Source organism: Nematostella vectensis, chromosome 7 (genome assembly GCF_932526225.1).
Source record: "Nematostella vectensis chromosome 7, jaNemVect1.1, whole genome shotgun sequence".
Classification (NCBI taxonomy): domain Eukaryota; kingdom Metazoa; phylum Cnidaria; class Anthozoa; order Actiniaria; family Edwardsiidae; genus Nematostella; species Nematostella vectensis.
This window is the reverse complement of record NC_064040.1, coordinates 15,333,520-15,345,757: the sequence shown is the minus strand read 5'-3', so window position 1 is coordinate 15,345,757 and position 12,238 is coordinate 15,333,520. Positions and strand designations below refer to the sequence as shown.

Below are 12,238 nucleotides of genomic sequence, written 5' to 3'. Positions count from 1 at the left end.
ACTACACACGCATTTGTTCATTAACAAACTTTAGATCCCATCTCATGGGGGGTCGATGAGTTGTAATCGTTAAAACTCATTAAGCAATAATTTCTGCTCAATGAGGAGAAAATGCCCTTTGAAGCACGAACAGAGCATTATTATTAACATTACCAGATTAATCACCCAGATTACAAGGGAAAAATAATATGCAAAAGACATAGAAGAACACAGTACTTCTTCTATTGGCTGAGTGGCTTGTCGGATAATGACGTCACACGCTAGCAAGGCGTCAGAAACAGCTTATAGCCGAGAATGTTTGACAACAAGGGCTGTCGCAAGACGCGTGGGGACGAGGCTATAAATCTCTTATTTCCTTTCACTTATAGCAATCTGGCAAAAAAAGCATCGATAAGCTTTTAAATTCCGAAAAGGGAGTAAAATTTTATTAAAATTTGAATTTTCTACAGAGCTTTAAAAATTTTCTTGGCCGCACGAAAGGAGATTGAATCGAAGGAATAATTTCCTGTTTTGGCGGGAAAATCTAAAAAAAATCATCCCAAGAGACCATATATATCATGGTTTCTTGGTTATTCTGAGACGGCAATACTATAAAGTATTGACGAAGAGTTTAATATTGCTATGACACCTAAATGAAAACCAGGAACTCGAGCGAGAGTCTAAGCAACGAACTGGAATGTAACGTACTGGATGGCGTGACTCTGCCAAGATCAGGGTAGTGATTCTGATTGGACGACGCGTTTTGGCTGTGTCACGTGGTTGTTCATCCTTAGATGGTCGTGTGAGGTCTGAGACCAGTGACAGTGTTTACACAAGGGCAGGAAAACAAGAACAAGAGGAGCAGAGTTTGTCAGGCCGAATTCTGATAATCAACCACGAATTTCCTCTTATTTGGTTGAAATGTAGTTTGTTTTCCGACGCGCTCTCCGTGTTTGATTAGAAAACCCGATCAAGTCACGTTGCGCAATCTAAGTTACCACCTCGTGGTGCGCGAACAGTCTCCGACGCGGTAGCCGAAACGTGCCCGACTTAAAAAAAATAGGCTGTTTCACTACTAAATATTGTATCTCATTTTAAACATCTGTATATCCAACATTCCCTTCTGATGATAAAAGAACGTAATACAAGCTTTATTACCAGACGAATTTAAAGTTTTGATAAGAACTTGTCCGTATTGTAGTATATCAGTATTCCATCGTTGTATTCCATCATTATATTCCATCATTATATTCATATTACTTTCAGTCAGATTTATCATGCTGGTACTGGAAATGTTTCGGCTGATAGATGTACAGAACAGCCTTGATGTAATCGATCTCAAGAGAAAAAGGTCCGTCATTATTGTCCGCTAGTGTAATTCCAAATGTCCGCATGCGCGGGATATCCATCTGGTGGTCTTGTAAGTAGCCAGAGTTTGTAAGAATAAATTTGCTGAATGGCATCTGCAAGGAAAAGATATTAATAAGAGTTAACCATCTGTTTCGCATCTAGTTTGCACAAGGAGTTCTGAGTTTCCCTTGGACCATGCAAAGAGCGCTAAAACTTTATTATTTTTAAAAAATACACCAAGCTGGTAACCCTAATGCTTTATATAGCATTTTCCAGGCTAGCGTACGCCTATTCTTTGTAGGCTAAAGTGTGACAACTTATGCCTAGTGCACACTAGCGACATATCAACATAACGACATGGGCGCGAGCACTCTTATCTTCGACATAACAACATGGACATAACAGCATAAGAGAAAAAACATGTTTTTTCTTTTATTTCCTTCTCCCTTTAGATGTGTTTGGACCCGTTTTTTTGTATATCATAACACTTATTGTCTTACCCATATAACATATATATATCCATACCCTTATTGTCTTACACATAATAGACACACATATATCCACACCCTTATCGTCTTACACATACTAGGCACACATAAATCCATACCCTTATCATCTTACAAATATTAGGCACACATATATCTATACCATTATAGTCCTTACACATACTAGGCACACATATATCCATACCCTAATAGTCTCCCAATATGGCCCTCCTCGTGTGTACATAAAGGCTTGGTGTAAATCATCTGAGCGGACACTGTCTGGCTGGATGTTCAGTGCATATGTCCGGCCGTCTCCTCGTATTCTCATTTGTATCCCGTCATACTCCGAGGTGTCATATGGCACAACACGCCCTTTCCAGTCCTGTGATCATGCAAAAGGTTGAATTCCATCATAATCATGTCTTCATTATCATGTCATCACCCATTCAACTGTATGAGTTCCATCATAATCACCATTATCGCACCCACTCAACAAAGAGAAAGGAATGATCACATGCAACTAGAAAAAAGCATGATTTTAACTAAGAGTTATTCACTTTTCTAAAAAAACATTTTCTTCTTATGGTATGCTAAACCAACTGCATTTAGCCAGGAAAAGGCAAACTTAACATGGTTTATGATAGACAAGCTTATCATGATTAAAAACCAGAAGTGGATAGGCTGAGGCCCAGTTCATACAAGTTGCTTCCATATCTACTCTGTATTTTTTATTTTTTTTCCCAGCAGCTGATTCAGGCTGATCTAAATACAATAAAGACAAAATCTTTATGGCTTTATACAGTGTTTTGATTAGTTAATTTTTGCAGCTAGCATGGGCGGACCTAAGGGGTTTTGCTTAATAATATGTTTTAGTATAAAAGAGATCCATGAAAGAACAATCGCATAAGCAAAACTCACCACTTGTGGCTGTGACCGTACAGCACACACTCCCGTGTGCTTTGCTTCGCTCTCCTTCGGTAACTTTGTAGATAAGTTTCCTCTAAAGACAGCTTTGCCAGACTTGCTTGGAACGAACTCGGCTGTAGACAAACCTCCAAATTGTTTATCAGTTATCGTCACCCACTTGTCCATGGTCTCCTTCTTCTTAAAATCCCAGAGCATTAACTCTAATCTGTATTGGTCCATAGGGTCAGGGAAGATCGCTTTAGCTGCCTTCTTCATAATAGGTTTTGAGAAAATTTCTCGAATAAGTCCAAAACGTCCCGCCATCTTTGATTAGGAAGTTCTTGTGCGCTCTTGGGATGCCTGTGTTTATCGGGTTCCCTGTGGTAGCAAAAAACTGGAATATTTTAAAGATTTCAAGGCTTGTTTAAAAACACTTGAAATCATAGAAATTAAAAGCCTTTAATCAGTCGACGACGAACAATTTTCGACAATTTTTGACACTTTTGAAACATGTTATTCCGTATAAAGTCGAGTCTGGGCCCAGGTTCCCGTCCTTTAACGCGGCCAAAATGGCGGCGGTGTCGATAAAGTTTATAATTCCCCCGAAAACATTATCCACAAACATCAAAATGCCGCTATTTTTATTTTTAAGACAATTAAGATCTAGCCGCAGACGTTCTTCCTCCTATATATCATGTTGGAGTGGCTTTGCAGTTTTAAAGCGAGGAACCGGTGATCGGTATTTGGTGGCAACAAATTTGGATTTCTCACGTGGTTTTCTGCGTTATAAAAGAACTCTTTTTCAAGATACTGGTCTACTTAGACGACTTGCGGTGCCCATTAGGCATTGCAGTAGCAAGGGACAGGAGAAAACAATCAGAGAACGGCTGGAAAAAGTCAAAGAATTGGTAGGCGTGACGAGGGTCACGATTTTGTAAGATGGGATGGCGGGGAGAGGGGGAAGAGGGTGGATGCTTCCTTACATTGTATCTCCCAGGGCCCGTTATTAGGTGGTGGTGTGGGATGGGATAGCCTCCCCCTTATGTGTTCATACCTGTCAACTCTCCCGCATTAGGTAGGACGGTTTAGTTTCAAGATTTTGGACCTCATCCCACGCTCTCCTGCCTTGAGCACTAAATCTCCCGCTTTTTTTTAATCGCTTCTGAAAAATCCTTTTATGGAAAATTGACAATAGAAAATTAACATTTTCTATCAGTGAAAAATAATTCCTTGTGTAGCGCTATTGTGCGAGAGAGATTTCTGAACAGCAAACGTCTGCTGAGTGGTGATTGGCTAAATGATAGCAGGAAAGCCATTTAGCTGATTTATCTTGCAACCCCCCCTGTGAGGGTAAACCCCACCATCCCTCCTTCCAAAAATAAATCTACCCACCCCTCCCCCCAAAAAATTCTCAAGCCTTGACAAAAAAAGGGGGGAATCAATCTCAGAAGAATTACAGATTTAACCATCCGGTCTTGTGAGTTACTTTGTCAGGTTTCGAGTTTCCTTAAAAACTGACTCAAAGATGATCAGTAAACTTTCTGTTGCTGTCCTGCATGATTTCTGTAAAAATAGCTTTCTACAAAATCAAAAACAATTGTTTCTATTTATACCTATTTTAGAGAGAGGACATTTTCACGGTTCCCAACCTCCTCTCTGCGTCAAGGATTATTGCTGCTCCATTCCTTGGGTACTTTATTGTATCAGAGCATTACCTCACGTCTGTGCTAATATTTGGATTTGCAGGCATCACAGATATGGTACGTCTTACAACAACTCTATCTAACTACCTTATATTAAACCCTTGATACTTTTGAAAAAAAAAAGGTCATGATTTGTTTTTGATGCTTTTAAAGCAACAGTTCAGTAGCAGCTCCATGAAAATAATTGGGGAAAAACACTGCATGATGGACTGCAATAATATGATTTTCAAAATTATTGGGGGAGACCACACACCCTCAGTTACCTGCTACTGCCCTAAAATTAACTGTGCTTTAATATGAGCTTGATTTTTTTCTTCTTATGCTGCAATGTAGCCAACTGAATAGGCACTGCAGCAAATACTCATTATTGAATGACTACTCTTTGATATTATTAGCTTGATGGGTACATAGCAAGAAATTTCAAGAATCAGGGATCAATGTTTGGTACTGTACTGGACCCCATGGCTGACAAGATTCTGATGAGTGTATTAACCATATCTCTGACAGTTGCTGGTCTCTTGCCAGGTAGATTGTACCAATCTTTATTTGACTTTAAACAGCTTAGAAGAATTAGATAATCACTTAAACCTGAGACAATGACCTAGACATCACTTAAACCTGAGACAATGACCTAGACATCACTTAAACCTGAGACAATGACCTAGACATCACTTAAACCTGAGACAATGACCTAGACATCACTTAAACCTGAGACAATGACCTAGACATCACTTAAACCTGAGACAATGACCTAGACATCACTTAAACCTGAGACAATGACCTAGACATCACTTAAACCTGAGACAATGACCTAGACATCACTTAAACCTGAGACAATGACCTAGACATCACTTAAACCCCAAAACAGTGACTCAGCATGCTGGCACTGGTTGTACGCCATGTTTGGAGGTGCCGTGAAGTAGCTCACCAACATTTTCCTTATCTTATATTCAGCTGAGCGTAGTGGCACCTGTAGTACTGGCTGATATTGGTACTGTTTCATGGTGCTTTAGGTTATTAATTAGATTGATTGGTTATTGATTTATTGAGGGACAAAGTCTCTGCCAATTGTCTTCAATTCCTTAAATCCTTTCTATGACTCAAAAATAAAGCTTCACTTTTAAGTTAATAAATATTTAAGTGAAACTGCTCCTCCTGGTTATTGTGAAAATTGGTAGAAAAAAAACTATAATACATTTTTCCTGAGAAAAATATAAAAGCCATCATATAACGAGGCAGTATCTAGCTTCATTTCTGATTTTTTTTTTTCAATTCTCCTTGCTAAAGTAAAATGTTGGCTTGTCTGACTTAGCAATTGTAATTAGGGAGTAGAGTAATGATGTGAGATCAGTGAATTTCCAATTATATCTTTCTCTGTCCATCAATAACATTGGCCTCCTTCTAAATTACAGACTGTATATAGTTCTTGATGTAGCATTCTTTGTACTTTGCAGTCCCTTTGACAGCCCTGATCATAAGCAGAGATGGATTATTGATTGGTGCATCTTTTTATTTCCGCTTCAAATCTCTCCCTCCACCAGTAAGTCCAAATATTATTGTCTTAGCACGCTATTGTCTAAGCATGCTAATGTCTTTAGCATGCAGCTAATCATTGTCCAGCTTTTATTATTCATGAATTATTGTAATAAAAGTTGGCATATTACATTTTTTATTATTCATATTTAATGTTTTGTTTTTTTTCTTAGAAAACAATTTCTAGATATTTTGATGTCAACTTAGCAACTGTTGAATTGAGACCAAACTTTCTTGGCAAGGTACAGCAATCATTTTCTCAAGTGCTCTTCATATGTCAAATTATCATTCAGTTTCTACATTTCACCTTCTCTTAGGCTAACACTGTGCTTCAGCTTGGCCTGGTTGGCTGTACTTTACTTGCACCTCTGCTTGGGTTTGTTGATCACCCATACCTTCAAGGTTACTGGTGAGTTATTTGAGATACAAAAATTGGGAGATGCTGGGACACAAGCCCCCCCCCCCCCCCCCCCTGTCTTCCCTCGGATATCCACCACTTCCACACCCTATCACTATCATGGAGTTCGTTTGATTATGGGATAGTTGTGTGTAGGGTTTCCTTGCTGTCAAATATTAATTACATCATTTTTTAGGTATGTTGTTGGTGCTTCTACAATCATGTCATCAATAAGTTATCTATTTGCTTCAAAGACTGCAGTTAGATATATCAGTTAAAACTCTGCAGAATCAGTGTAAATAAAAGGAAGTTTTGTCTCATTTGTGTATATACGTCTATATAAAATAAAGGTTTTATGACATGATGGTATTGTAATAAATAAAAAGATTGCTATTATGATGCATGTATTGTCCTTGTCTTGTTCCATATAGCCTTATGTTTTCCCCAAACTTTTCTCATGTTTGAAAAAAAAAATGGTTTTAAACAATTAAATACACATTTTGTTTGTGTTTGAGTGTGAGTGGAGTGGTATCTGTACCATGTCATTCACTTGGAGAAGTCAACTGTAGATTAGAGAGTTGATATTTTTATTAACCTTTGAGACAAAGTGTATTCTTTATACAAAACAGTATTAGACCTGATAGGATAGTATGTACAGGTATGTTTAAAGTGGTTTTCAAAATCCCGTGAAATACTTTTTAGTTTATTTAGTACTAATACATTGTAATTGTAGTAATCTAATATCTTAATGATTACGTCATATTAATCACATGATCACAAATATTGTAATTAGCATATAGCACATGTATGATTAGGAAAGTGTTGAATCACACAGATCTACAATAAACAAGCACCGTCTTCACTCATGGCTTTCTGATAGTAGAACCACGATAAGGTCACAACAGTAATCTCTTTGTTCTCTTTTGTTTTGGCTTAACTATTACACTTTAACAATTACATTTTGTTTCACGGGATTTTGAAAACCACTCTAAGTGCAATACACTTAAGTACTGTATATTGGTTGCATGGGTTAATGAAAACCACTCTACAACTTATACCATTGACATGACGGAAAAACCTGGAAAATTCACAATTTGAGATAGAGAAAGAAGACACAATTCCTTACAATGGCCATCAGTTCCTTGTATTCCGGACTGATTTTTGAAACACAAATAACGTGAGGCCAAAATGCACATACCCAGATTTTTGCTTTTTAAGATATTTTTTCCTTGATCATCCTTGCGCTATGTATGAGCTCAGGGACGAAAAGCTCAAATCTCAATGACACTTCACAAAAATTCGAATCAATTAAAAAAAAGTCGCATTTGATATTTTGTTTCCTATTACTCACTAAGTATGTAAAGAAATTTTTTGCCTTATTAGATGTGAAATGAGCTTATTTGAAGCATTAAGTCATGTTTTTTTCGTCATGCCTATACCATTGCAAAGCCAATGCTTAGCAAGGTATAAATAATTTTGCCTTACTCAAAATTTCATCAAGCCTGGCTGAGCCAGGGATGTAACCTTTCTCAAGATGAAGGATGCAATTTTGTATGCTTCCCTACCAGCTTTCCTTGCACTTGTCATAGAATTGAGCATTCAATCATCGAGGTCTTGGAGTTCCTTCCTCAATTTGGCATTCTCTGCAGATATTAAAACTTTCTTCTGTCGAAGTGTTTGCATAATTCCTGGAAAATAAATTGATTTGTATTAATCCTGACAAACTTTAGCTGGTAAGTTTTGACAGTGATAAGTCTTCTTATTTCGTATTATGAAATTCCTGGAATTCTGCTGAAGGCAGACACTTTTCCTGCATAGCTGTTTTTTTCTATTAAGACCATGCTTGAATGACAAAGCAGATCACAACTCTTCGGCTTTGGCTCTACCCATGTTTGTAGTTATTTTATGTGTATGCTTTCTTAAAACAAAGAATTGAAAGAAAGAAAGACACCTTGAATCTCTGTAGGGCCTAGTCTTTCACACATTTCCTTAGCTTCATTTTCCAGTTTTGATTCGATGTTTTGCTCAGTCAGGGTCGCATCTGAAAGACTTGTCGTGGAGACTCTATACTCCTCTAAAACCTAACCAAATGAAAGCAACTCAGTCAAGCCCCTTTATTCCCTATCTAACCAACAATTTTTAGTTGACAATTTTGAGGGTGGTTTTCAAATCCTGTGCAACAAAATGTCATTATTAAAAAAGTGTAAGTCAAGCCAAAACAAAAGAGAACAAAGACATTTCGTATTAGTACGAAATAAACTAAATAGGGGGGATAGCTGTAGTGGTTTTTTTTAAAAACCACTCTGTGACAATTTTTATATGCTAAAGTGTAGATGGAGCAAATTTTTATGTGGCAACAATAGTTGCTCAAAAGCTAGCAGGTTTGCTTTTTCTCAGCGATTAAAATTGTCGCACATGAAAAATTGCTAGTGTAGATGCCAACAAATATAGTTGTCATTTAAACATTGTTAGTGTAGATGGTAGATGGGGCTTTAGAATAAGAACCCGACAAAATGGCACGTCTATGCAGGCCCGTAGCCAGGGGGGGGGGGGGGTTTGGAGGTACCCCCACCCAGCTTGAAGGTCTGCTCAGAACAAACAAAAATATATAACGTTTGGCTGGAGATATACCGTGCACATCAATATATCTTTAAAATGACTATAAAAATATTTTTATTATAATTATCTTTATTATTATCGATATATGTTAAAAAGCACCATATTAAAAGCATTTTAAATACAAGATTGATTGCCTAATGTAATAAGGTGAGGAGAGGGGTATACCGGAAATTTGGTCCGCTGAAATGGAAAAACGAACCACCCCGCTCAAAATCCTGGCTACGGGCCTGCTAGTACATGTGATGACGCATTTTATGCAACTCACTTGTCTAAGTTGTTTGATATCTGCGGCAAGCTTTTCGATATTTTTACTACGTTGAGAAATAACGCGCTTCAATTCTTGCTCTTCCCTTAGTTGTTCCTGGGCTGCAGTAAAATAGTCGTCCTGTTCCATTATCACTTCTACTTTTCAGGGAAACATTTCAGCATTCAACAGGCGTTCCTGGTTCTTCTGTCGATGCTATCTCGTATCCTACGATGGTCATACGGACAATACTCGAGGAACCTCGTGTGTAGGTCGGAGACTCAATGTTCGTCATGATGGCGGACGGTGTGAAGAAACCAGAAAACATGTGCGAGCTTTGTGCCACAGTCATTACCGGTTTAGAGTCTGTGGCGGTGCTAGAATGTCAAGAAAAACTCGATTTTAAACCTGTAAGGGAAAGAGGAAGAATTTACTTCGATATTTCTCTGGATTCTTTAGAAACGGCGAAAAACTTGCGTTCAATTGAGAGATTATTTGTTGTTGTGGATCGAATTGAGGATTTTGGCTCAACGAAAGAAAACAGTGACGTTTTACAGAAGTTTTACGATCTTGCAAAGCAGCTTCATTGGAAATCAGCGCTTGAAACTTGGAAAGCTTTCACTGGGTACCAGGGCCCCGTGACAAAAACAGATGATGACGTTGCTAAGCAACTATCTGCTGAGGAAATCAAGTCCTTACCTAGTTTTCGTGTCACATGCTCACGCAGTGGAAACAATCATGACTTTAAATCATCTGATGCAGCAGCTCAATTAGGAGGCGGTCTGAATGACTTATTTCACTGGCCTGTCAATCTATCTAATGCCGACATTGAAATTATACTTAATGTTGTTGATGACAGAGTTGTTGTTGGTGTTGCCCTTACAAGGGAGACACAAGGGCGGAGGAATATTGAACATTTTGGTCCAACTACCCTAAAATCTTCCTTGGCGTACTGTCTCTTAAAACTTGCCGATATAAAAACAGGTAATACAACTCTAGCATAATAAAATACAGAAAATAGTGGTACTCTCAGGGGTGTTGGAGTGTTGGAGTTTTGAGGGGTGGGGGGCAGGGGAGGGATTGTGACTTTTAAAGTGGGGGAAGGGAAGTGCCTGGGTTGACATAGAGTATAGGATAAAAATGATACAAACAATTAAACAAATGTATAAAATTGTCTTTTATCAAGCAATCGACTTTTACATGTAACACCATTTAGGTACAAGCGCCCCCCCCCCCTACCCCTCCCCATCCGCTGCCCCTGACGCAACCATTCCCAGAGGACACCTTTGTATTCAGCTCTGTTTTGATTGTGATTCAACTCGTGCACTATTCACAGATTCTTACACCAATTTCAAAATAGCTATCAAAAGGGACTAGCCAGGATTTTGGGTGTCACATTAGTTTACTCATCTAGGGGACCATTTTTCTCTTAGAACTCTTGAGCTAGCTAACTATGGAAGTAAAATTTTCTTTTATTTAATGGATCTTCCCAATTGAGTAGGCTACCTGCCTGATATTATTAGACTATAACTGAAATTCTCCTGAAACAGCACCATCTGCATATCTTAAGTTTATACAGTGATGGCCACATATATCATTTACATATTTTTGAGACCTTGAGAGGGCTGGTTTATGGTCTCTTTGGAGGTGGCATATGCAAATGTATTAACTTTCCACACTTTGGCTCTCATAAACTCCAGGGCTATTATGTTATGGGGTTAAAGGGTGCAGGGGGTGCATTTTTGTGCCTGAAAAGGCTATTTATTGCATACTAATAAAGTAATATATTTGCTCTCAGGCAATGGACTTCCATTCAGTTTCCATCTTGTCTCTGTAGGTGATGTGGTTTGTGATCCCATGTGTGGAGGGGGCTCTATCCCAATAGAAGCCCTACTAAACTGGCCTTTGTGTGTCCATATATGTGGGGATCACCATGAGCTAGCTCCATCAAGGACTCTGGCCAACCTATCAGCTCTTACGTCTAAGCAAAATAGGTAATTGACAATACTCCTAAGAGCCTTTGGTAGCAAAATAATAGAGCAGTAGGTGTTTGTGTTTCAAGAATAAACATCATAAGAAATTTCTTAGCAAACAAAATTAAATTGTGCCCTGCTAAAACTCAAGCACTCATTATTTAAATACATTTATTAATAATTAGTACATTCACAAATTAATGAACATATTGTTCTTTACCCTCCAAATCACCTACCATTTTGGGCACATGATAACCCTATAAAGAGGACTAATTAAAATATGTAAATTGGTTACTTTAGCAAATAGCATGTGCATCTCAAAATTTTTTTGACATGTACTAATCACTAAGTGACTCATACAATTATAATTTCAGAAAGCTTCCCCTTGACATTTATCAATGGGATGTCTGCAATCTTCCTTTCAAGACAAATAGCATGGATGTGATTGTCACTGATCTGCCATTTGGCAAGAAGAGCGGCAGCAAACAGAACAACTGGAGCCTGTACCCCCAGGCGCTTGATGAGCTTGCACGGGTGTGCCCCCCCAAGACGGGACGTGCTGTTATTCTGACACATGATAAGAAGGCCCTAGCAAAGACACTACAGCGAATGCAAAAGTGGTGGAAGGTGAAGTTGACATTGTGGGTGAACATGGGAGGTTTACAGTCAGGGGTGTATTCACTGCTAAGGACAACCAACAGCAAGTAACAAGTGCTGACTATGTACTATCTTTTTTCTGCATGAACAAAAAATACGGCAGAGAATGCAAAAGTAGAGCAAGTTGACTGTGTGGTCAAAATGATAGTTGACTTTGTGATAATCAGGAAAATAAACAGGAACAGATCGGTTTATCAAAATAAAAAAAATAAAACTCACTGAAATTGTTTGACATTGAATCATTGGTGATGACTGAGAGTGGTGATGCTGGAATGAAGTTCATCTTGTGTTCACATGATACCAGTATGAAAAGTTTGTGTTGAGTCATCCCAGAATAAAAAGCTGGATGATTTCCTTCCAAAATGACTGAAATTTGTTTCTGGTATTCTGAA

The 12,238-nt window shown here is 38.3% G+C and overlaps 4 protein-coding genes across 6 annotated transcripts; 2 read left to right on the top strand and 2 right to left on the bottom strand.

The window, feature by feature from the left end:
• Positions 1–1,046: 1,046 nt before the first annotated feature.
• LOC5511853 (complex I intermediate-associated protein 30, mitochondrial) lies at positions 1,047–3,977 on the bottom strand. Its single transcript, XM_001632212.3, has 4 exons — positions 3,775–3,977; positions 2,733–3,098; positions 2,020–2,196; positions 1,047–1,442 (listed from the first exon to the last, which is right to left on the bottom strand). Exons 2-4 carry the CDS (start codon positions 3,042–3,044, stop codon positions 1,242–1,244), a joined length of 690 nt encoding a protein of 229 aa, XP_001632262.2. The 5' UTR covers positions 3,045–3,098; positions 3,775–3,977; the 3' UTR covers positions 1,047–1,241.
• On the top strand, positions 3,249–6,752 carry LOC5511882 (probable cardiolipin synthase (CMP-forming)). 2 transcript variants are annotated; one of them, XM_001632165.3, is made up of 7 exons: positions 3,260–3,628; positions 4,343–4,480; positions 4,819–4,948; positions 5,878–5,963; positions 6,130–6,198; positions 6,274–6,365; positions 6,550–6,752. In XM_001632165.3, exons 1-7 carry the CDS (start codon positions 3,290–3,292, stop codon positions 6,629–6,631), a joined length of 936 nt encoding a protein of 311 aa, XP_001632215.2. In that variant the 5' UTR covers positions 3,260–3,289; the 3' UTR covers positions 6,632–6,752. The 2 variants fall into 2 exon arrangements, with proteins under 2 accessions (XP_032237110.1, XP_001632215.2); XM_032381219.2 differs by lacking the exon at positions 4,343–4,480 and having other exon boundaries at positions 3,249–3,628.
• A 983-nt stretch (positions 6,753–7,735) lies between these two features.
• LOC116618004 lies at positions 7,736–9,370 on the bottom strand. Its single transcript, XM_032381220.2, has 3 exons — positions 9,238–9,370; positions 8,305–8,434; positions 7,736–8,041 (listed from the first exon to the last, which is right to left on the bottom strand). Exons 1-3 carry the CDS (start codon positions 9,364–9,366, stop codon positions 7,953–7,955), a joined length of 348 nt encoding a protein of 115 aa, XP_032237111.1. The 5' UTR covers positions 9,367–9,370; the 3' UTR covers positions 7,736–7,952.
• Positions 9,371–9,500: 130 nt separating this feature from the next.
• On the top strand, positions 9,501–12,064 carry LOC5511883 (tRNA (guanine(6)-N2)-methyltransferase THUMP3). Of its 2 annotated transcripts, none has more exons than XM_001632166.3 (3): positions 9,501–10,200; positions 11,054–11,210; positions 11,564–12,064. In XM_001632166.3, exons 1-3 carry the CDS (start codon positions 9,501–9,503, stop codon positions 11,895–11,897), a joined length of 1,191 nt encoding a protein of 396 aa, XP_001632216.2. In that variant the 3' UTR covers positions 11,898–12,064. The 2 variants fall into 2 exon arrangements, with proteins under 2 accessions (XP_001632216.2, XP_032237108.1); XM_032381217.2 differs by having other exon boundaries at positions 11,015–11,210.
• The last annotated feature ends 174 nt before the right edge of the window (positions 12,065–12,238 follow it).

Coding starts and splice junctions, on each gene's coding strand:
- LOC116618004 (XM_032381220.2), bottom strand. CDS start 9,366: ATGGAACAGGACGACTATTTTACTGCAGCCCAGGAACAACTAAGGGAA. Junction 8,435..9,237: donor ATATCAAACAACTTAGACAA/GTGAGTTGCATA, acceptor TCATTTGGTTAG/GTTTTAGAGGAGTATAGAGT. Junction 8,042..8,304: donor AGGCCCTACAGAGATTCAAG/GTGTCTTTCTTT, acceptor TTTATTTTCCAG/GAATTATGCAAACACTTCGA.
- LOC5511883 (XM_032381217.2), top strand. CDS start 9,501: ATGTTCGTCATGATGGCGGACGGTGTGAAGAAACCAGAAAACATGTGC. Junction 10,201..11,014: donor ACTTGCCGATATAAAAACAG/GTAATACAACTC, acceptor ATTTGCTCTCAG/GCAATGGACTTCCATTCAGT. Junction 11,211..11,563: donor CTTACGTCTAAGCAAAATAG/GTAATTGACAAT, acceptor TTATAATTTCAG/AAAGCTTCCCCTTGACATTT.
- LOC5511853 (XM_001632212.3), bottom strand. CDS start 3,044: ATGGCGGGACGTTTTGGACTTATTCGAGAAATTTTCTCAAAACCTATT. Junction 2,197..2,732: donor TACGGTCACAGCCACAAGTG/GTGAGTTTTGCT, acceptor GCATGATCACAG/GACTGGAAAGGGCGTGTTGT. Junction 1,443..2,019: donor CATATTGGGAGACTATTAGG/GTATGGATATAT, acceptor TTTTCCTTGCAG/ATGCCATTCAGCAAATTTAT.
- LOC5511882 (XM_001632165.3), top strand. CDS start 3,290: ATGGCGGCGGTGTCGATAAAGTTTATAATTCCCCCGAAAACATTATCC. Junction 4,949..5,877: donor AGTTGCTGGTCTCTTGCCAG/GTAGATTGTACC, acceptor TGTACTTTGCAG/TCCCTTTGACAGCCCTGATC. Junction 5,964..6,129: donor TCAAATCTCTCCCTCCACCA/GTAAGTCCAAAT, acceptor TTTTTTTCTTAG/AAAACAATTTCTAGATATTT.